The sequence below is a fragment of the Clavelina lepadiformis genome, chromosome 1 (assembly GCF_947623445.1).
Source record: "Clavelina lepadiformis chromosome 1, kaClaLepa1.1, whole genome shotgun sequence".
Taxonomy (NCBI): domain Eukaryota; kingdom Metazoa; phylum Chordata; class Ascidiacea; order Aplousobranchia; family Clavelinidae; genus Clavelina; species Clavelina lepadiformis.
This window is the reverse complement of record NC_135240.1, coordinates 18,259,865-18,284,895: the sequence shown is the minus strand read 5'-3', so window position 1 is coordinate 18,284,895 and position 25,031 is coordinate 18,259,865. Positions and strand designations below refer to the sequence as shown.

The following is a 25,031-nucleotide window of genomic DNA, read 5'->3' as shown; positions in this document are numbered from 1 at the left end:
AATTGACTACGCCTTAAGAGTGAAATATACTTCTTAAATAGAACGCTTTACGGATTGAATCTTGAACCTATTTTAATTATATTTTTTAGTTCTCAAGAGCACTAAACTTTAAGCAATCATGATATCCAGACAGTTTAATAAGCACCAAAAAGCTTTTGACCGATGAAAGATATTTTTAATTTCCTTTAATGCTGTCACTGAGTAGCACGAGTTTCATTTTTTGCCATAAGTCTAATGCCGTATACTTCCTTTGCAAAAAGCGTAAACCTTACCAATGTTTTCATCAAACCACTTTTGTGGTCAAGAGCAGCATCAGATTTAGGCATAAGTTCTACCGGCGTGAAAATGTTTATCAGTTGTTTATTTACTTGTATATTGGTCTACTGATTTGTGAAGTTTATTACCTTTAGAATTTTATAATTTTTTAGAATTTTATTACCTGTTAATCGTATGCTTATGGATTACCGATGGGCTGTAAGTTTGTTACCAATTAAAACACTTATTTATTTAATTGAAACTTTTTCCAAAGCTCGATTTGGTAAACCTTGCGTAGGCTATATTCAGTAGTTACGTTACCTATACATTTAGGTTTACCTATACTGTATTTACTTTAACCTTAATATCGATCAATCTTTTGCCCTTTTCTAAATATACTCTGAGACAAATAATCTCTAAACCTACAAGAGTTTGATTGAAATTTTCGTTTATTTGTGAGCTTGTACACTTCTAGGGCTTGTAAACATGTGACTTATCTGCAATGACAAATGGTGATGCTTTGATTAATTTATTAATCAATTAATTAATTATCAGTAGGGCGATTATTTTTTGACTTGTCAAAAAAAGTCAAAAATTGGTCAAATTTATAGCGTTAGGTCAAAAATTGTCAAAATTGTTTACAAAGTCAAAATTTGGCAACAAACTCATCGTTAGCATTCAAACAGTGTTTATGGCTGACTTTGCCATCACTTCAAACTTTTGGAAATTAAGAGGAACGCATGTCCTTTATAGACAAAGCGCATCTTATTCTACCTGATCCTAGATACACTTCTTCACAGAACTAAGCCAATTTCTACTGTGTAGCTTTCATGTTAGTCTAATGAGTACAATGTAAGTACTGATATATGAAATATGTTCATAGGTAGGTAGTATAAGGCTGACAATATTAAATTGCCGTTCATGCTTGTCTTTTTTTTTGCTTGAATACATGCATTTTATGCGACCAGAATTATTACAGGTAATTAGTTAACCGGCTAAAATATGATAAGTTTTGGGATAATCTATCTTATCACGTTTCTAACTGTAATGCAAGATTCCGTTTTGACAGCAAACCTGAAACATCGTTACGGACGAGGTAATAATCATTATTTTGAAGGCTGCAGCTTTTAAGTAATGTCTTTAGGAGAAACATTTTGCAGTTTGTTATTTTCAATCTTTATATAGAAATGCTTATTTCTAAAGATAGGAACAATCAATGTTAGCTTTCAAATATCGTTGAATGTTTACAGCATATACCTAATTAATTACAGCGAAACGAGCGTCACACAAAGAAACAAGTCATTTACTTAGCGATGAATTGCCAGATTTTTCCTGCAATTTTGACACCAGCTATTGTGGCTGGAAAAATGACTCTGAAGCAGATTTTAGTTGGACACGGATAAAAGGAATGACTCCTTCAATGGATACTGGTCCTCCATGGGATCATACCACTAAAGGTTGATGTGAAATAAAATTTTAAACTTCCTGAACGTTACATTAAACAAACTACTTCTATATTCTTTTAAATGTTAATATTATAAATTTATAATGTAGCAAATGCTGTTTTCAATAAGTTACTATAACTATTTTTCACATATTGCAATAGTGTCATTGGCTATAAATTCGGAATGTTAACTCGTACCCATATACAGATGGAACTGCAGGATATTATCTTTTCATTGAAGCCTCCTCACCGCGTCAGAAAGGCGATAAAGCTCGTCTTATTAGCCCTTTGCTTAAATCGCCAGGGAAGTATTGCTTTAGGTAATAATTTTACAAGAGTATGCTGACTGTTGTAACTTACACTGAGCAAAGTCTAGTGTATTATCAGCTAATCTTGGGTGGTATTTCATTCCTATACAATTATAATAGAGTCTTTTCGTTTTTAAATATTTTTTTGTGTAACCTGCTTTTTTCTCATAGGCTATGGCATCATATGCATGGCGCTGACATCAAAGACTTAAACATTTACATGAAAAATGCAATTAGCAAGAAAACAGAAATTTTGAGCCATTTGTCTGGTGCCTGGTCAGTCGAAGGAACAGCGCAAACGAGAGCACTGGAACCCACCGAAGACTGGTGGAACGAACATCAAACTGAAATTACAGTAACGGATCCAGCCTTTGTAAGCGCGTTTTTTAATTAAAATTTCCCAAAACCTTCTATACTCTTCCTGAATACAAATTACTATTTATTTCGTCACATTTTCTTAAAAAAAGAATTTTGTATCATGTAAAGTATCTTACCACTATACAGGCATATATTAGCCAGATTAATCAAAATAACTATATGACGCCTATCCCAGCTATTTTGTCCAAGCATTACTTTTCTGTCACAATAGCAGATATAACTTATATGTTGTAAATAATGTGATTTGCGGATTAGAAATTCCAACAGGTATCACATTCCTTGTATCCTCACAAATTCTTCAGGATGCAATCAGAATGCGTTGGTTTTAGCATAAGCGTAATTTGTCGAAAATTCCCATTTCGCATTATTATTGTTTTTTAGGTTTTGTAGATTTACATGGCAATGTTTAGGAATTTACCCGTTTTTTTTTCTGCCTTAAATCGCCTGTAGTTAAAACAGGTCATTTCAGTCTCCACCGCTTGAAAAGTACAATTTTGTACGTAAGTTTGATGAGCATACTATAATTCGCTGGAGGCACGAGACGCCGTACAAGACTTGCCTGTGATCTTGTTAATCTTTATGTTTTTGGGCGTTGTCGTCATTCTTCAAACCCGCAACATGATACTTCATCCTAGCGTGACTAAATAGTTCTTATCATATTTATCGTCCAGTCCTTAACGACGTGTGTCCGGAAATCCTATTAATGTGTTAGTCATGGCCTGCACTTCTTAATTAAATTCATCTCGACAAGTACTGAGCTTGATTCTATCATCAAATTTAGTAAAAAAACATAAAAAAGTTTATTTTCAGATTATAATTGAAGGAGTTCGTGGAGAAAATTATCGAGGAGACATCGCTTTGGACGATGTAAGTTTGACACCTTCACCATGTTTCGAAAGTATGTGTTATATGTCGAAAATTATTTTTGTTGTATGACAGTTTTGACCTTAAAATTGCACGTTTGAATCTACGTTAATGTAAGTTTGAACCTTTATTATAAATAACTCCAATTCTCCAAAAACTTAAACTTTTAATCACAAATGATTTGTGACGTATAGTATGGAGAAGTTATAGCCTATAATTGCCTATAATTGCCGAGTCACTCTATTGTATATTTGCTAACGATCACCCGCTGTGTTAACATAATTTTTTGTCCGACTTGATCACTTGATCGCACAACCTGACTTCAAAACAAATTGTGATAGGTTTACATGCTTTTAATATAATAATGCAAGCATGAAGTCGGGAGACTGAATATGACTGATTTTGCTGTAAATCTTGACTGCAAAAGATAAAATGTGAAGACAATTATTGCATGCTTTTTCCACTTAGAACCAATCAATTGTGATTTTGAGAGTAATACTTGTGGTTGGACTCAAATGTCTGGCGACGACTTTAATTGGTTGCCTCATCGTGGTTCAACGGGTACGAGATATACTGGACCTCCATACGACCACACAATTGGAACTGAAGGTTATTTACGTTTTGTTAGTTTGTCACGAATAAATATGCCGTAATATAGTTCGAACTTTGTTGTTTCTGTGAATATTACCAACGACCTGTTGCATAAAAAACAAACGTTGTGTACCATCATATATTCCGTTTTGCTGTTGGGTTTATTTTATGACGAAGTGCTTTTCTGTAGACATGTCGGTTACGGAATGTAGATAAAGCCTTCATGTTTTCTAAAAAAAGCTTGGGGGTAAATCGTTGCAACATGACGCATCATTCGAGTCTGGAACCAGTTTCTCTGATTGAACATTTTTGTTTATATAAAGTAGTGCGATGTTTGATATAGATGGCAGGTATCTTTACATCGAAGCGTCTTGGCCTAGAACAGAAGGTGACAGAGCTAGGCTTATTTCTCCTCCTATTAAATGCACCGCTGATGCACAACCTGTTTTTCAATTTTGGTAAGGTATAAAGGAGCCGATTTTACTAACTATATATTGTGTGAAGCTAAATGTATATTGCTGCGTTAGTCTATGCTTTATATATTCATGCTTTATATCCCAAATGCTAAATTACAGGTACAACATGAACGGTGAAAGCATTGGACCCTTAAGAGTTTATCTAGTGGCAAACCACACTGTTCCGTTGAGTCAACCAATCTGGCAGATAAGTGGCGCACAAGGGCTAAACTGGAAGCAAGCTCGAATTATTTTACCAGAAAGTTTCTTACAGAAGCACGACAGCTTTCATGTAATACCAATATCGGAATTCAGGATAAATATTACAATTGTTACCTTATGGTGGCAAAAATACTTATGAAAAGTGTTTTGTTTACTTGTATAATGTTATTTTAACAAACGAAGAGAATTTGAATGTGAAAAAAAGTAGACAGGATATTTTTAATGTAGCCTATACACCCACATCTCGTTTTTAAGGTAATCATTGAAGCAGAACGTAAAAACTACAGAGGCGATACTGCTGTAGATGATGTATCCTTAAATGGCTGTTTTCCAAGCAATACACCTAAAGTGGAAAGTTCAATAGCGAGTAATGAAGTTAGCCCAACAACAACATCAACCTTACCATCGTTTCTGACGCGATCACCGCAACCCACCATTTTTGTGGAGAATGCATCCTTACCTGGTACGATTTGTACATAACAAACACAAATGATTGATTGACTTTCTCACGCATTTCGTTTGAACTTTCCCCAATGATGATGACGATGGTTTTTCTTCATTCTTGAACAATTTTTAGTGTTTATTCTCATTCGCATTTCATAGATTTATCTAAACTGGACTCAAAGCTGTTTGTCATATTTTATTGGTATTTGTTCTTAACTATAGGCGGTTTATCGTGCACCTTTGAGGAACAGACATTTTGTGGATGGAATCGAGATAGGGGAGAGTTTGACTGGCTTCTCAACAAAGGAAAAACACATTCTCTGAAAACGGGTCCCTCACACGACCACACAACCAAATGTATAGTTCCAAATAAACCATTGATGCAATAAACGTTGCGACGTTAAATTTACAATCTTGGGTAACGTTAGAATTTATAGCGGCAGAAGATAAAGCAAGATAAGACAAGGCCTACACCATAGGTTAACCAAATAATATTATTGGTTGCAGCTGGTTGGTATATTTATACTGAAGCGTCTTCACCTAGTATGCCCAATAACAGAGCAATACTTCGTAGTCCTGTCATCTCCTCCTCTGTACGTGCTTGTATGCGCTTTTATTATCATATGTTCGGAAGATCAATGGGAAAGCTGGAGGTTCTTACGGCCAAACCAGGAAGATACAGGTGAAATGTGATAGACCTTTGACTTGCCGCACTATAGAACCGTCACTATACGAAAAAACAATGGAGTTACCATTTTTGGTCTTTAAAATGCATTGGCCTACCTTTTTTCGGTGTATACTTTAAGTGTGGTACACCCTTATATCATTTATCACAAGTACAAACCCTATAGGTTTCATCATAAGTGGTCGGCTGATGGACAGCAAAGCAAAAATGAGACTGATTGGCGCTTGGCTGAAGTCGACATAACGGAATCTTTTGATTACCAGCTTATCCTTCTTGGAATTCGTGGAAATAACTTTTATTCAGATATAGCAGTCGATGATATTTCGGTGACACCGTCCCCATGTTGTACGTATTTTCGAAAAGAAATAACATGTTTCATTGAAGTTAACTGTATTTCAATCAGAAGCTTCGTGTGTAAAAATCAATTTTCCGGTTAACACCGAAATGAGAAAAAGTAAAAAAGGAAAAGAAAAATATCTTTACCATACAGGTTACTATTAGTTTTGCGGTGGTTGCAAAGTGATATATAAGTATAATATTAAAAAAATAAAATTTTTCCCTAATGACATGCGAAAGCAAACTGTACCAAGTTTTATGAATTAAGCAAAACCATCTCAAATCTATACACACAAGCTTATGAATATGACTCGTCGTATTTATTAAGAATTTTATCTTTATTATCGCCAAATATTTTAACTGAAACATATTATTGCAATGCATTTCTCTTTTTATCATATTGCATTTTCCCATCACATTGCTTATCTCGTTGTGACTGCACGGATTGTAAATTCAATACATTACAGGCCTATTGCTCATATTTTACCCCACTCTCACCCTCCGTCTAAGCTTATATGGCAACACGAACTCCTTCTAAAGTTATCATTTTCTGTTGTTTAACTCTTGATCCTTTTCAACATTGCGATTGTTTTTTTAATAGCTATACTGGCTATACTCTGATCGAAAACTGGTTAGTTGTGTATAATTACACTATAAATATATCTGCATTCGTTGTATTACATTAATTACAGCAGTTTAGTGTAGATTTACCGCAGAACTATCTCAACCTTCCCCAACATATATAATTTCAATTTTTAGTGATTTAATTAAAATGTGATTTGACTTAAGTTTATTTATATGGCATCTAGTCCAAAGTCTGCCGTTGACAGTATTCTGTTGCAACATTGATTTCATTGTGTTCTTTTTTTGGTGTTTATATATAGGATCGAATCCTATCCTATATCCTATGATGGAGTCCTATAATTTCACGTTTTCGTAACCTAACTGCCTACCATCAAGGGCTTTGCGTATTTTTGGTGAAACAATTATTTCCTTCATTAAAACTTAGTAAACATGGTTTATTTTTTATTACAAAAATAAATCGATAGATACAACAGCTAAGCAGACATCAACAGAATCATCTGTACCAACGAACTCATCTGGAACCAAAACTGTCGAGAATAGAGCAACCAACTCCTCACTAGGTAATCACAGAATATCAAGTAACTTACTATATCCCCATTAGTTTCAAAATGCTTTATAACTAACATAAAGAAATTGTGGAAGGAAATGCTGTTTAAATGGTGTCGACTCCTTCGAACTTCTTATAAGCAAGAAGTGCACTACAGCCAGGTGCTATTACCTATATATAGGGATAGCTATAACAAGGGTTATATAAAACCGTTTTCTTTAATAAAAATTATAAAAACAACATAAACTTTTCTAGAGTTGCAAATTAATTGCAATTTTGATCAATACTCCGTATGCAATTGGATACAAGTTGACGCAGATGATTTTGACTGGACTGTATCTAGGGAAGGTCAAACTCCTTCTCCAAACACTGGTCCGAATAAAGACCATACGAGTGGAGGTAAGAATAATTAATCTGAATTATTTTACTATCCCAAATTTTGATGAAATGGTATCCCTGCTGGCCCTGGCTTTAGATGTAAACTGTAAAAAATGAGTTTTCCAAATCCAGAACTTCGAAATTATTTTAAGCTTTCAATTCTCAAGAGCTCCTTGAATCGAAACTTTGAGTAAATTTACTTTATTTACGATCGACTATTCCATAGTTTGACATGTCCGAAGCAAAGCTGATTAAATTGTCGGTCGGTGCACTGGTTGTTATGAGAGTTCCCATAATTGTTACTTTCATTTTTTATTGTGAACACAATGCAGCAAAATTCGCAATTGCTGAAGCGTTTCGTTTGCAAAGTGACATTAAAAACGCGTATACTTGCGCATTTCATATACGTACCAAAAAATTACCGTTCGTTCCAATTGCAACATTGGCTTAATACTGAAAATGGTTTCCAGACTTTGAAATAGCAGGAAAATTCGATTGGGATCTTTTGAAATTAATTTTCTAAGAATTTGTAATTCTATAATATGAATCCCTATATGACTGGATTTAAACCAATAGTCAGTACAAACTTTTTTGCCATATACGAGTGTCACCAAATTTGACGTTTGGTAATTCCTTTTCTATTAACCATGCTGACAGGCGTGTTCATGTAGCACTGCACTTTGATATGTTTTAGGTGTATAGTTTCATGAATTCCACGATTTGTTTTAGATGTATAATAACATATATTCCACCCGTATTGTTGCGGCCATTCTTGTACACAATGTGTGACTGTCATTTATCGATATGCCACTTGCGACTCCTATTGTTAGTAAGTTTTCTACACATGTACCTGGTTTACGCCTTAACCACATGGCATGGTAGGCTATCCGCAATTTCTAATCTCACACCCTAATTATAACTGATTACGCTATGGTTTCGTGGACAATAATTTTTATTAGACATTTTACGTTTTGGTTCCACGATTTGTTTTAGATGTATAATAACATATATTCCACCCGTATTGTTGCGGCCATTCTTGTACACAATGTGTGACTGTCATTTATCGATATGCCACTTGCGACTCCTATTGTTAGTAAGTTTTCTACACATGTACCTGGTTTACGCCTTAACCACATGGCATGGTAGGCTATCCGCAATTTCTAATCTCACACCCTAATTATAACTGATTACGCTATGGTTTCGTGGACAATAATTTTTATTAGACATTTTACGTTTTGGTTTGATAAAAGAAAGGCAATTGTTTTTATTGAGGGGATGCAAATACCTTTCTTTTTTATTCTACACAAAACTCGAGTTAAGAATTTGAATGCTATTAAAAGTTAGAAGATAGGTGGGCTAATTGACTAGCCGCAAGAGCGGAAAGTTTCCTGGTTAAAGAAAATCTTGGTTACACGAGCACGTTGTTTCGCTTATTAAGACCTCTATTTTTAACAATTTAAACAAAACATGATTTAGTTTAAACGAAATTAAATTAAACTTATAGAGTTCTTCTGTCAACGTTATTGCATTTTGTAGGTGGAGAATTTGCCTACATCGAAGCTTCAAGGCCACGCGAGGAAAACGATGAAGCGATATTGAAAAGTCCGGCCTTATCTACTTTGACGCAACACTGTTTTTCAATGTGGTTTCACGTGTATGGTGCAGGCAAGTTAGAAAAATAAATCGAAAGATTTAAGCCTCTCCAATTGATTTATTTTCTTGTGTAATCCAGACCACGTCTGGAATAAACAACAGGTTTATATGTAAAACCAGTAATTAATGATATGAACAACACGTAATTGACCAACAGTAACACATTTCATACATCATAACATTCATAACATCAGCCTATATATATATATTACCTATGTAAAAGTAAGAAGCAGTAAACGAATGTACACTATACAATGTATCGATCAAATACTGTGCAGTATTATGTCATCCGTGATTCCTGATACAAAACGCAACGCAACGCAACGCGACTGTCATTATTCCTTGCATTTAATCTGTATGAAAGACATTTTTAAGAAAAAGTAACTGAACAGATATTTATATTACGCAGACGTTTTGTTGTGCACTGAATCGTATAATTGACGAGATAAAAAAAAGTTGCCAATGCTAAATGGCAATTTTTTTTAGATGCTGGTTCGCTTGCTATCATACAAAAGTTACCAATTGCTAATGCACCCGAGCATATTCTGTGGAAGAATGAAGGTGATGTTGGAAATATTTGGATGCCTGTTTTTGTGAACATAAATGTAAGTTTGTATATGAATAAGTACGGTAGCTTGCATAAGACTAAATTTGCTTGAACGGGGTTAAATCGCTTAAAACCCACCGTAAATATATACTTATATGAAACAAGTATTTTTATGTTGATCATCTTACATATGAAGTGTACGTTGTGTTATTGCTTGTAAATTAGTAATTCGTTTCCTTTGGGTCAGCCGCAAGTAGCCTACGTGGTTATAAAAACAGACCGGAAAAAGGTTTAAAAACATAAGTTAAAATCCTGGAGTCTAAGATTAGAGGATGTCTAGGACCTAGACGTATACTTTGTTTGTCTAGACTCTAAACTCTAGATTGTTAAGTTGTCCATTTGCAGTTTAGACGAAATTATGAATCGCCAAAATTTTGTTGTCGCTCAAAAATGTTTGCAAAATAATTTACGGAAATGTTTTGCAATAAATTGCAATTACGATAGTGAAAGTCACTATTGTTTGGCAATGCCAACTTGACACAGTTTTGTGGTTGGATCTTGCAAGAACAGTTTTTGTCCTTTGACATTTTCTGTTAAAATTTCTATTAGTAAAAAACCTTCTTTCAGCAGCCTATAACCATGAATTTTATTTGTGTTGAAGCCTGGAAAATACCATTTAGTTATAAAAGCCATCCGCGGAAAAACGTGGAAGGGAGATATTGCTATCGACGACATTAGTCTTCAACCTGGAGAATGCCGTAAGCATTTCAATGCGTACAAATATTGAAAATCGATTTTTATACTTTCAGCATTGTTTTTATACACAGCATTTCTTCGATACCATACAAATTAACGTTTAATTTGTTGTTTTTGAATTAATTATATTGTTCTCATAGCTTTGCTCAATTGCACATTTGACGCTGGGTTTTGCGGGTGGCACCAAGATCACTCTCACGATGACTTCGATTGGACCAGACTCAATACCGAATCCCAGACCCCCAATACTGGCCCAACATTTGACCATACTCGTAAAAGTGCGGTTTGTAAATTATGTTTTATTTTAAATTTGATGATTTGCAGATTATTAAAAATATCTTTACCACCTGTTCAGATCAACAAGGGTACTACATATACATAGAAACTTCTACCCCTCGTGAACAGAGTGATAAAGCAAGGCTCATAAGCCCGATAATTCACCCGCAAGGAAAACCAAGTAAATTTAATAAAATGGTCAATATTGAATTTCTTGATACAAATGTTATCTCATAACGTTGAATATAATTTTTTTGTTATTAAAAGGCAGTTGTCACGGGAATTTGTCAAGGATATTGTTATATTGTTAGAATTTTAACGTTTCTATTTTTCTATAGAAAAATGCCTGCGATTTTGGTATCACTCCTATGGTAGTCATATTGGAAAAATCAATGCGTACAAAAGAAGCCTGGATCATACTGGTTCATACCTTGGATCACCACTTTGGTACCAAGGAGAAGATCAGGGAGATCAGTGGTTGTACGCTGCTATTGATGTAGATGACGACTACCCCTACCAAGTAATGTTATATTAATATAATAAAATATTATTTTTTCTTACTTTTTTGATGAAGAAACGTAAACCGATTAATCAACTAAAACGTGTAGCCTGTTGCATTTAGATCATTTTGGAAGGTGTTCGTGGTGAAGGTTTTAGGGGAGATATCGCCGTGGACGACATAAGTATTTCCGACGGACTATGCGAGTCCTGTTGCGGAGATAACTTTTTTCGTTGTGGCAATAATTATTGCATTCCTAGTTCGGCCCGCTGCAATCAACATAATGATTGTGGTGATGGAAGCGATGAGTCGTTTTGCAAAGGTATGCTGACTTTTATTTTGATACGACATTTTTAATCTTAAGCGAGCACTATAAAACGTAATCTTTAGGTTGTGGATCTGTGCATTTTTCACCTGTAACCAGCCCATCGTTTGGAAATTCAGCACCATTAAGTAGATTTGAAATCATAAGCCCACCAGTAAGCGCACACCGTTTTAATCCATCTGAAAATGTAAGTCAAGTTGAAAAAACTTACAATACTATTCTATTATCTATATCGAACCATTATCGTTACTTTGGTTGAGGTTGATGTGGAATGTGCGCCAGGATTTTCATTATGTGCTTGGGTCGGGTTCGGGCTGAAGTTTATGAATTTAATTTTTTTGGTCGAATTCGTGTCTGCGTACAAACAATTCTTACAATATTTAGTTTAAGCATTTATTATTGTTTTCGCTCAGCCGTCAATTCTTAACAAAATTAACGTTAAATTTTAAACTATTTGTTCATGTTTATTTTGCGCTTATTCTCCACATCTTTGACTTATTAGGTAAACTTTTCTTTCGGACTTTTATTGAGATAAATAAGGGTTCAAATTTAAATGTCAAGTTTAAACAATGGCCCGTTTTCATCTCTGATGTAATGTATTTTATAAAATTGCGGTATGTTATAGGCGGTTGTTTTTGGAAAAAACTTAGGTTAAGAGAGTGTTTCACAATTTTTTAAACAGCTTATAGAAAAAAATCTCTAGCTTCCTTGAACTCGCAAAACTAAAAGTGGCAAATACAGTGGAAATACTAATATAGGCCTACGTTAGATCAGATATTAATAAAACAGCAAATTAAATAACACGCTTCTAAAATTATAAAGAATTATATCTCTACTTTTTAAAAAGCAACCTTTTTATGGGAAACCTGTTTTTACAGTTTTGTTTTGTTTGGCATCATAAAGAAAAACCTTGGAGTGGGCAAAAAAAGTATTATTTGAATTGAAGTATGCAAGAACATAACATGAGTATTTTGTGCAGTTATACGATAACAAGTTTCACTTTTTTGTGCAGCCAGCTATATATATTTTATTCCAAACCGCGTAAATAAATATTATTGCATACATGTCCCATACGCCAGAGAACCCGCTGACCGTAATAGAGCTAAACCAGTGCTTTCCAACCTTTCTCAGCCACGATACAATTGTGAAACGTGAAACAACTTGACAACCACGACACCAGATGAAATCACTACACGCTTAACTTTAAACACGTGAGCTATCGTCACTTCCACTTTTTAGTGCTTAAAGCCAGCATCCACCAATGACTTAATACTTAAAAAATAATCTCAAGTTCAAACTCAAACAAAAGTTTCCTGTATGGGTCAGCAAGTGGATTGTTAACTTGTCAAGTCATGGGCTTATGTTAAAGCAAAGTTTTCTAAAATTGAGTCGAACAGCCTTGTAAACAATTAAAAGAGTGACAGAAATAAATTAAAGTTTCAAAGAAAACCTTGCATTTAATGCATTTCATAATTACATGTATTAAGTTTAAATTAATTGTAACTAAAACTTTATAAATGTAATTAAACGTAAAACTTACACAACAGAATACAAAATATGCGAGTTACAACCAACGAAAGTTTCTTAAGTTTTACTTTGGCCGATGCTGCAATTTCTAAGTTTTTCGGAAAAAGAGCCATACAGTTTTGATCAAGTAGTTCTTGTTTTATATGCTTCGCATATAAGCCTGGTCCTTGCCAAGTGGTTAAGATGCTCATCTGGCAATCGCTTGATTCAGGTTCCAATATTAGGCTTTACTGATTTCGACAAAAAGCTTTGTCAACATCACCCATGTATATGATATGGACAGGAATAATTGCCTAATGCATATGGATATAGGCGGTTGAGAGAAAGGGAACTGGTCACCCTACACTTTCACTGGTGTTGTTCGCTTAATTTCTTGTTCCTCAAAGCTTGGATTAAAGTATTCAATTTTCCATTAATATTTCTCTTGCAAATAAAAATGTCTCATTATATCACTATGAATGTGCATCATATCACTATTTAATGTTATGTTTACAGAACAATGTTGAATTTGACAATGCGTTTTCTTCGGAACCGGAACGCGAGCGTTTTGTCAAACTTCAACCCGAGCAAATAAACTTAATAAAAGTACCGCATGGTTTGGGTTGGCGTGAACTGGAACAGCCAAACACAGGCGTTCGGCTGGAAGACAGAATGACTTTACAAAAGGGTATGCCCCACAATGTTGAGGTTATTAGAATCCGAAAGAAGAGAAATGCCTATGTAAATACAACCTCGTCTCCTAATGTGCCTCTCTCGGCTCGGGATGCCCTGGACTTATCTCGTCACAGCAATTTATCCATCCTTAGTCTTGCTAAAACACTGAAGAAATTTATAAATAAACGAAACAAAACTGTTTATAAACCCGGTAAAAAGGAATCTGCCGCCCGAGTTCAGAAGCATGAGAACATCTCAAGCAGTAATATTTCAAAAATATCATCCAAAAGCCCCAAGACACAAGCACGTCAAATCAGACCATCATTTAGAGGCGCAGAAAGCATTCCTTTGTGGCAATGGAAGTTAATGAAAAAGTCCCTTAGAAGGGATAAGGATGAGGAGTAAGTTATTTGATCCACATGCTAATACCCAAGGACAGTAGTTTATATAACGTATTTATAAGCTTATATAGAATGAAATAGTGCAAACAAGTCTAAGTTATATTTGCAATGTCAAATTGTGTAGTATGTACTGGATACTAACCATGCACTTCTTTAAATTGTAAGAGAAGAAGGGCTTGTAGAAAGAATGAAGAGGGCAGCTATATTGAAAATAACTGGAGGAAATATAACACGACCACACAGTTGGCCTTGGCAAGTAAGTACTGAGTGAAATAGAGAACCTTCGATGCTTCATAATAGTGACGCATTGCCCACAATTTCTTATTTTATAATTTATTCAGGCTGCGTATTACGTTATTGATTCATCAACGGATAGTTACTATTTTTGTGGTGGCACTCTCATAGACCGATATTGGATCGTTACTGCTGCCCACTGCCCGCAATTGTAAGTATAAGACTTGCTTGACAAACGTCTCAGATTTAGTTATACCTTTTACTAGTTCAAAACATTCAAATTGGTTATAGCCTACTCGTTAGGCCTAGTATATTTTGTTTTTGATCATATTTCTATTAATGCTACTATTACGCTTCTATATCGTGACTTTCGTTGTCAGCCCACTTTATATAGGTTTTTCCAGAGTCAGGAATTTTTCTATGTAGGTTTCTGACCTGCCATTGTTGGAGAATATAGCTATGTCAATATTCGTAGTTTCGCACTTGCTTTTTTGCTACTAAATCATATCAAGTATGAAATTGTATCAAAAGAAATTATTCGATCTTTGCGGACTTCTTTGATTCAAAGGCACTTACAACCATTAAGTTTATTTGGCATTTTAAGTCCATTTTTCGGCAGCCATAGTGTTCAAACATCGCCCTGCGAACCTTTGGGTTGAGTGCGATTTTGACTTGATTTCGACATCGTTTTTAGATGAGGCAAATTGCTTTATAATGTTGTTTAGAATTTGTATAGCAATTGAAGTCCTAGATATTTTACCACCGCGCTGTCTGTTTATACACAAAACTACTGGATATTGTCTCTATGGAGCAACGGTAAAGGCCATACAAGGCTTTGACCGCTCAGAACTTGGTGTTGCTTTTGATCTGTTTCTATCTCCAAGCTGTAGTTCCAGTGTCTGTGAATTTGTAGACCATTAGTAATAGTATCATCGAAAGTCCGAACATTCTTGTCTTGTTTTTTTCCACCCGTATGCATTTAGCCGACGCTTATTCTTTTTAGAGTCATTGATTGATGTTCTTGAGGCCTTTTCTACTGTATTTTCAGAATACGCTGTTACCACGTACCACACTCAAAGCAATTTATATCCAGTTTATTGAGGATATTTGTCGTCGGGATGAGTGACGATGAGATTGACCTAAAAATAACGTTCAGAAAAACGTCAAAATCTTAAATCATTTCCAGAGTCTGTCATTGACCCTCCTAAATACTATTTAATGCTAACACTAGCTTAGGCTATTTAGGGAGTGGTCGCTGTGCCATACCCCCTCAGGAACCTAGCGTTTTTAAACTATAGCTATATATATATAGTTTTCAGTCATTTTCATTGATTGCATTTCCCTTTCTGCACCTACATATCAGCAACAACCTACACAGAAAAACGTATAAGAATAGTAGGCGGGTTTACGGCGTTTCAAAGTCTATGTATACAGCCTTAAAAGTTGTACACCGCGTCTCAAAAGTGAAAACTATAATTTGAATGCTGTATTTTCCACATAGATATGAAAATACATTTCGTTTAAGGCGTTTTAAAGCGGTATTTGAGGTGCAAAAACACAAAATGCTTGCACTTTGAGCATTTTGGGCGGGGTATTTGTCATCATCGGTGGGGCATTCATTCATTCATTACCATCAATCATCTCATCTGTTGCAGATGACTTGTTAAACAAGAACCCCTCTACATTTGAGCGCTATTTAGGTAAACCACTATGTTGGTCTAATTTTTGTGAACCTACTGACTGCAAGGAGGTTCAACAAGTAATAAACAGCATTAAACCCAAGTCTGGTGCAGGCACAGACAACATACCATGCAAAGTTCTGCACTTTTTGCCCGAAAAAACAATAGTTATTCTTGCACACATTTTTAATTTATTATTATCCACTGAGACTTTTGTAGATGCTCTTAAGGTAGCTTAGGTGATTCCAATCTATAAAAAGGGGGATGCCAAAGATTGCAAAAATTACAGACCTATCAGTCTGCTATCGCCATTTTCAATCATTCATTATATAATTCTTATTCATATACATTCTTATATGAGAAACAATTTGGTTTTCGAGCCCACTACTCCACCAACCTTGCAGCTTCCTACCTTACTGATAAATTATTTATATAACTCTCTTGAAAAAAAAGACTCTGTACTTGGCATTTTCCCTGTCCAAAGCATTTGATGCTATAGATCACCATATATTACTGACAAAACTCCACTGTTACGGTATCAGAGGCATCACACTAGATTGGTTCACAAGTTACCTGCACAACCATCAGCAACTTGTAAACTATTGCGGTCAAATTTCCACTAGAAAATGCGCCATTATAGCAGGGGTCCCACAAGAATCAAGTCTGGGTCCTCTATTATTCATAATTTACTTAAATGACTTAACCCAAAGTCTAAAGTTCTGTGACTCAATAATGTATGCTGATTGCACAAATCTTTTTGTGTCAGGTAAAAACTTGAATGGGGTAATAGCTCGAGCAAATAATGAACTAGAACACATATCCAACTGGTTCTCAGCTAACAAATTATCTTTAAATATAGACAAAACTGTAATATATGGTGATCATACTGTAAAGGAAAAACAAAACTAATGATAACAAACTATATGATCTTTTCAACCTCTTCAAAAAGTTCTGATAATATTAAACCGCTATTGATTTACAACTCTCCAATTAAAAATGTTAAGGAAATCATGTTCTTAGGAATATATTTAAATGAAAATCTATCTTGGCAGCCACACATGATTTATTTACTAGGTAAACTAAGAACTAACTTAGCAATGACCAGAAAAATTTAACCTTATTTAAATAAAGCTGCACTGGTGTCTTTATATAACACTCTCATAGAATGTCGTTTACACTACTATATTCCAGTTTGGAAACATGGCCACCAATCTGTTTTGAAACATATTCAGAAAATTTGCAACACGTATTCCGACTAATATGTGGTTATAAAACCAATGTTTATTCAAATCTCTTGAAGGACTGTAATTTTCTATCTATTAATAGCTTTTTGAAAGTGAAATATGCACAACCATGTTTAAAGCCAAGCATCAATTGTTTCCTCCATTATTTTCAGATTCTTTCCAAATAAATTCATCGAGATATGATAGTTCGCTGAGAAATCGAAACAATTTTTGCTTTCCCTTACACAGTAAATCCTTAACCCAACAAACTATTCGACATATGGGACCAAAAATTTGGAATTCTGCGCCTAATGATTTGAAACTTTTGGAATATAAGACAATTTTTTTTTTAAATTACAAAGTTATTTTGCTTCATCATCACACTTGCACTATGTGACTGTGTAAATTGTAATTACGCACTGTATAAATCTTCACTCCAGCACCAAGCACTTTCATTTATTTTATTGCACTATACACTTGTTTTTCTCTTTATTATGTGTATATATTTTCAACTGTATTTCACTAATGGATGTTTACTTCAAAATAGTTAAAGCTTTCCTCAACCACATGCCACCAAATTTGTTGTTGCCAAACTCTAGACATAGCCAGTAAGCATCCAGCATGCACACAACAAGTACCTTTTGATAAAGCACTTTGAAAAGATGATGGTATCGGAAATTTCGAATCAGATTAAGAAAATTATACATCAGTCTGGTTATTTATTAACTTGTAAATTTTCAACACTCATTAAGTCATTACACAACTATTTCGGATATTTACTGCAAATACTGCAGATTGCTTTTACATATTTTCAACATAAATAACTGAAACCATTTACTTGATTGTAACGTCACCACGAGTGCCACTCAAGTCTTCGGCTTCGGACCAAGAGGGGTTACCTTTCAGCACTACCATCTATTGGACAGCATTGACATCATTCTTCGTAAATCACTGTCGATGAACCAGAGAAGTTTCCATCTTGCAACGAGCAGTATTGTTATCACATCTTCCAAAGATTGTCATTGGTGTACATTCTTGCTGTACAAACTCGGGATAATCAACAACGCCCTTCCTTAGTGCTATGGCCACCAGAAACCGGGCTCTTGCCCAGGATGGTGTTTCTTTTACGGTGGATTTCTTCTCCCATCCACTGATGTACAGCATTGAAGCAACTTCATTCATCAGTTGCTTGAACACACCACCTGCTCGTCTGCTTAATTTTCGCTTTTTCAACTTATGCTTTATGGATTTAACTAATTATATGTTTAGTGGCCGTGCTAGTTGTTACCAGCAAATATTAAAGCTATTTCTCTTGAGCACGTTTTAGACCTTTTCGCCTTTGTCACTTTTTCCTGTTCATTGGCGCGTGTTAGTGACAGCTGGCTTAATTTTTCGTCACCACCACGCTTTTGACGAAAAATAAAATGATTGATTGATGATTGGTATACTTAAAGAGATGCAAGCTGTCTATAAGCATGTCGGGGATCTTAAAATCAATTTTGCACAACGTTCGTTGGTTTTGAGTGGGCCGTGAAAGTGGTAAAAAACATACATGGCAGAAGAAAATCCGTAACACAGTATTTCAGATGGCAATTTCTGTTTCGCAGATGTTTGGATTTTGTGTTTTCCTGTGCCGCGGTCGTTTTGACCCCGTCTCGTAGATGTTTGATTCCCGCGTCACAGATGTTGGGGCCTGTGTTTTTCTGTGCAACGAGCGTTTTTCCTGTGCCGGAGGTGTTTTGGTTCCCGCGTCGCGTTGTTTCCTGTGCCTACATGTAAGGTATTGAGTCAGCCAAATCGGACAAAAACGCCTAATCGCGGGCGATTATACGTTGACAACAAGAGGAGTGGTGAGTTGTTATCGTTGTTGGGCAAGTGGACGGAATTCCACCAATTGTATTGTCGACGGTGTTGCCTAGTGTTTGAGCAGGAGGCCAACGATCGAGAAGTTGTCAGTTCGACGCTCACTGGGAGCTTGCTGTCTCTTGCGAGTCGTTTTAAAGACATGCGTAAAGGTGGGATTGAAGATTGACGTCAATCGTTTTTTTCGCTCGCTTAATGGAAATGTTTACCAATAACAGGATTGAGCTCATGCTTTTACAGCCTTAACTCCTCTTTACGAAAAGAAAAATCAATTCCACTGCGTGAGTGTCTGCCAAACGCGCGAAAACTCAAGTATTTTTTGTTCCAATCTCAGTTTTGGCTATTGCTGGTGACTTTGTGGAGTTTTGAACTCTTGTGAGTTAAGTTTTTGATCACCACCTTAGCATTACAGGTTAATAAACATTTTATGTAAAAATGTAGCCAGGTAATCAACTTTATCTGAAAATAGACCTTTACCTTGAGCAACCAGAAAACAAGTAATCAACTTTAATGTTTGTATAAGTAAGGGATATACGATATACGTGTTCTAACATTTTATTTGACAATATAAAAATCCAAATGTCTATACAGGGGAGACGTTCACATAGTTGTCCTCGGAGATCATGATTTGTATGAGGACGAAGGCACAGAGCAAGAGATGAAAGTCGAGGCCGTTTATGCACACAAAGACTATAAATTTTCCAAGGATCTTGTTGCGGATATCGCGCTTGTCAAATTGAGGTAATTACGTATACATTTGTTTAAATTCGGCCCTGATAACCTGATTTGCTATTGTATATATAGAGGCTTATGTTTTCTTAACTTTTACTTTAATCTACAAATCCTCAGGCTTAAATGAATGCGTTCCTTTGTAAACCTTATTAATTAGGCCAACATTGTTCTCATTACACCATAAACCTATACTTAGGCATCAGATTTTATAATGGTCCGGAACCCTATAACGTTCCATGCATACATCCCCAAACACAACGAAATACGATTAGAGTTCTATGTTACGTAGAATGACCTAAACGTATATTTGTGTTATGTCTGGTAACACGAAACAGTAAAATGACTCATTTCTACCATGCGTTTCCGCGTCATACTTCACAAAACTTTTTCGAACTTTTGTCTACCAATGGACCACTTTGAATTTACAAGAAAGTTGCATGATTTCTAAAACAGTTCCACTGTTTGCCGTTACTTGTTAGGCGCACATCAAATAAAAGCTCAGAATCTCCAGTTTTCGAATAGGCCTACATTCATATTTTCAATGTACCGTTGTTACCAGGGTTGGGAAAATTGTAAGCGTCATTCGCAAGCGATTGTCAATCGTTAGTATTCTCTTGGTAATGATTTCTTCACATAAATTTAGGATTCGCCTTTAGTTATCAGTTAATTAATAATAATTACTGTTCGATTGTTATGTACAAAAAGTATCATAATAAAGGATTGATTAATTATATTCTTTGGTTTTTAAGGTAGCAAAAAAATTAATTTGCAGTTAACTTAACCAGTAATCAATATTACTTGACCAAATGTAATGCGAATATAAACTTATTTCAAGCGTAGAATTTAATTTAGTCTTAAATTACTTAGCAATTTAGCATGACCAGTTTATTACTGTGAACAATGACATCATAATAACGTAAGCTGGAATATGTAATACCGTGCACTGCATAACTACAAACAAAAAATAGGAATTAAGACAGCATAACTTTCAGAAGGTATAAGCGTAGTTTAGTTGACTCTTTTACTTTTTATATAACTAATAATTACCTTACATTATATTTAAAGATATCCCGTGCGCACTACTGAAGCCGTTCAGCCAGCCTGTTTGCTGCAAGAGTATGAAGAACGTTTTCAATCTGGGCATGTTTGTGTAACAACTGGATGGGGCAGGACCAATGCTGATGGTTGGTTTCGTATATATTTTTATAAAAAAAATTATGAAATAGAGGTATCGGTTGCTATCTAGACTTTAATTGGTTTCGCGCATATTGGGTAAATAAGGAATTTCAAAAACTAAATTTTAAAGCTCTTTGGCTCTCTTCAACATCAAATACGCCGCTACATGCTAACTATGCACAATTTTACTTGCTAACGCAATATTGCAAGGGTAGTTATCGGTATTTATTTTCACGCTAACGCTGTGATGTCACAGAAACAATAAAACAATAAAGCGAAACAAAATTTTTGAAAAATTTTGTTTTGTAGTGAATTATATAGTTCACTTAGAACAGCATGTACAAGACAAGTTTTCAAATCTTTACCCTCGTAGATCATCTTAACTCACCTTCTCCCATACTGCAACTCACGAGCTTAGTAAACAAATTCTCCAAAAATAACCAATTTCGTTGAATTTTATTTCACAAGAATTCAAACAGAGTTTTAGGAGACTGTTTTAGTACAACTGTGTAATGAACATAGCCGCTTCACCACGTTTTACAAGCCTGTAGAACTGCATATCAATGCTAGACATTAAGCTGTTCAAGAAAATAGGATGTAAACACATCACAAATTAAAATCAGCCTCCCTACCTTAATCTCAACGCTGGTATAGACCAAGCTCAGCTAAAAGAGTCTTGACTCATAATAATTCATGGAAATTTCTTCAGTTTGTTCAATAGATTGTTTAAAACTATCCCAAACTCTTCCAATTATCTATAATTGTAAAAATCAAATATTTACTTTTTTGCGATGTTGTATCTTGTTTGAATTAAGGGCTTTTACGCGTTCGCAAAAAATGGCATATCTCGTACAGCTGTAGTTGACCAGCAAAATTGTATAAATACTAGTAATAACAAATACAGGTTACTAGTAAAATGTTACAATAAGAACTTGCAAAATTATAAGTTTAATCAAATGCCTATAACAAAGAAGTACATTAATGCAATGTAAGTAAAACGAATAACAGCAACAAAAAACAAGAACCAATGAGAAGTACTAAAAAACGATGATGATAACAAATGCATTTCCAAATCGAGCTTCGTTCCGCTGACAGCTGTTTTTCAAAGAGCATTGTATTTTTCAATTAATTATCATTCTGAATTTTCCATGCATGTGAAGCTAGTTTGATTTTCTCTTCCACCGTGATGTTTGGGACATGTTTAACATGTTTGGGACATGTTTAAACATGTTTCCACATGTTAAGTTAACTGCAAACAAAAAAAAGTTTTGAAAAAATATTCTGAAATTAATTTTAAATGATATGATTGCATATCATGGCATTTTATTTAAATGCTGCTGTATAAATTATTTTTTAATATGCTATTTATAGTGCATGTATAGTATGTTAATAATATTGTATTTATTTCTTTTATTAGCACCTGAAGTTGAAAGAGTCTTGAGACAAGGAGAAGTTCCAATTCTAAGTCATGACTTTTGCCAATCAACATTCTGGTCAATCTATCGAATTTATGACTCCATGGTTTGCGCTGGAGGTACTGGTTCCAACTCTTGTCGAGTAAGCACTGAGTTTCAAACTTTATGTATCTACACACGTTATGCTTGCTGCCTGCTTGTCAAGCGGCTAAAAAGCAATTTATATTTACAATCAATTCTTCTAAAAATATCTTTACAGTATTAGTTTTTCATATAAAAACTGCAAAATAACTGGGGTAATTCATACCGGCACGAAGTTGGTTACCGTTACCGGCTCTTTTATTACTTATCTAGTTACACTTACACAAAACGTAAAGTTGATTAACAGTTATTTGGTTGTATTTTTGCAGTTAAAGACGGTTTCAGGTTACGTTGTTACTTAATCAGTTACTCATTTGCAGTTCATGTGGGTTATCTGTCAAATCCTTCGTTACCTGTTATAAACGTTAAGATTTAAAATGATTTCAAACGAATTAAAAGTAATGAAAGAGGTTTATAAAAACTCAAGTAAAACTGATATCTATCTAAGTAAACTTGAGTAAGTTCATACAGATTAAAAATGTCGTTCGAGGTCATTAAAATTAGATTTATTAGATTTAAATTTGGGTTGCCCTGAACTTATCGTCTGATATTCCATAAATAACCTTAGGCTTATACGCTATTTTGGCGATTTGATTGTATAATATTTTTTGTAGAGTTTTAACCGCATAGACTCTTAATTTTTTTTAAATTAATAGAAATAGGTCTAATTAAACAGCAGTCGATTATAATCGGCATTGGCCGATTTCTTGTTTGGGAGTATTTTCAATAAACATTGAAATCAATTTATGTAAATTGATGTAAATTTGATTAACCTCGTTATTTTTTTTCTGTTTATATGAATTTATAGGACGTTTTTATAATTATACTGTAGTTTATATATTAAATATTTCAATTTATACCCTATATATTGTTTATTTTGTATATGTATTTGAATTTTTATATTATTTGCTTTTATATCAATTAATAGAAAATGTTTGAGTGTTTATAATATAACTTAAATTTAATTAAACTTGCTTGATTTTGTATGAAATTATTTGGAGTTGTATAAAATTAATCCAATCAGCATGAATTTTCATAAAGTTATTACAGTATATATAAATTTACAGTATGTAAACTTGTAAGAATTTGTTCAAATTTAATTTGTTTCAATTAATTTATATTAATTCAAATTAATTTAAATTAAATTCTTATGAATTTATTTAACCGAAGTTCAAAATGTTCAAATATATTCAACGATTGATTAGGTTAAGTGCAAATGTTTGTATGCAACAACGGGTGATACCTTATCAATTTGAATAATTTAAACTGTTGGACAGTGATTGATGTGTATAAAATCGTTTGACTAAATTTTCTTTGATGCATAATGTATTTACTTTTAGGGTGATTCAGGAGGACCTTTAATTTGTGAAAAAAGTGGCAAGTTTTACTTGGTAGGAATTACAAGTTGGGGTGACAGTAGATGCAAGCCAAATATTCCAGGGATCTATACAAGAGTGCAAAGTTATATGAGTTGGTTAGCACGAATCATGAAAGAAAACGATTCGTGCAAAATTGTTTAGAGCACCATGTATCTGGATTGCTACGCTATATGTAAATAAACGCTAGATGTATACGCACAACATATGGTTATCTTCATAAAAATGTTACGCGCAAAGTGCTTGTATCTAAAAAGTAGGCCTACTGTATTTCGGCATTCGTGCAAGGATTATGCTGGCATAATGCAAAATTGATAAAGCTATTTCACAATTACAGTCTTTGCTTGAAGGCGCCTTAAATACGTTAATTGTTAGTAGAAAATTACCAAACTAAAAATCTACAGCGTATACGACATAAAACTATGTAAAAGTTGTAATTTTGACATAGGAGACTTGAAGAAGTGAGCATAACCACTGTACGTTTAGCCAACGACACTGCTCATTAACAGGAAAAGCAGTACATTAATTTTAGGGCCAACGATATTTGTAAAACAAGTTCGTCGGCGAAAAATAGAAGGCGTCCTTGACTTAAAATTTGTGTCTTCTGTTTGAGCAAATGCGGTGAAATAAATCATGCCAAAAATTTTACTTTATGCTATTGTTTTATTTCACATTAATAATTGTTACTATGTCTAGTAGTGATACCTCAACAATGAAAATTAACTCGCACGAAAACATTTTATTAACGTTCTACAGAATAATGTTGTAGATTTGTTTTAGACATTTCACAACTAAACTAAGAAATTTCGCTCAGATACTGTATTTAGCTCTCCTTGTCGATTAAAATTATCTAAAAATGCGCACGAATGCTAACTGTTATCTTTTTTATGACGTCATGTTGGTGTATTTGTAACTGTATATACATCCTCGCATACTAGAATTCATTCTTCTTGCCTCTGGATTTGTGATTTTTTTTATGTGTTCTAATATTAAGTTCTTTGATGTACAAAATATTAATTTGGTGCTTTGTCTGGAAAACAGTAATACATGGGAAATTGTTCA

At 34.4% G+C, this 25,031-nt stretch overlaps 1 protein-coding gene across 3 annotated transcripts; it reads left to right on the top strand.

Annotated features, from left to right (window-relative positions):
• The first annotated feature begins 1,190 nt into the window (after positions 1 to 1,190).
• Positions 1,191 to 25,031, top strand: LOC143447286 (MAM and LDL-receptor class A domain-containing protein 1-like). Of its 3 annotated transcripts, XM_076947316.1 has the most exons (29): positions 1,191 to 1,351; positions 1,527 to 1,712; positions 1,908 to 2,019; positions 2,179 to 2,380; positions 3,196 to 3,283; positions 3,718 to 3,858; positions 4,184 to 4,298; positions 4,416 to 4,587; positions 4,773 to 4,980; positions 5,184 to 5,318; positions 5,469 to 5,643; positions 5,813 to 5,991; positions 7,032 to 7,127; positions 7,370 to 7,513; positions 9,029 to 9,157; positions 9,632 to 9,750; positions 10,354 to 10,450; positions 10,589 to 10,726; positions 10,804 to 10,905; positions 11,063 to 11,244; positions 11,347 to 11,545; positions 11,614 to 11,735; positions 13,571 to 14,130; positions 14,296 to 14,386; positions 14,472 to 14,575; positions 19,721 to 19,870; positions 20,927 to 21,045; positions 22,455 to 22,594; positions 23,934 to 25,031. In XM_076947316.1, exons 1-29 carry the CDS (start codon positions 1,258 to 1,260, stop codon positions 24,111 to 24,113), a joined length of 4,479 nt encoding a protein of 1,492 aa, XP_076803431.1. In that variant the 5' UTR covers positions 1,191 to 1,257; the 3' UTR covers positions 24,114 to 25,031. The 3 variants fall into 3 exon arrangements, 2 of the variants coding, with proteins under 2 accessions (XP_076803431.1, XP_076803444.1); XR_013114064.1 differs by lacking the exons at positions 20,927 to 21,045; positions 22,455 to 22,594; positions 23,934 to 25,031 and having other exon boundaries at positions 14,301 to 14,386; positions 19,721 to 19,863; XM_076947329.1 differs by lacking the exons at positions 1,191 to 1,351; positions 1,527 to 1,712; positions 1,908 to 2,019 and having other exon boundaries at positions 2,296 to 2,380; positions 3,196 to 3,252.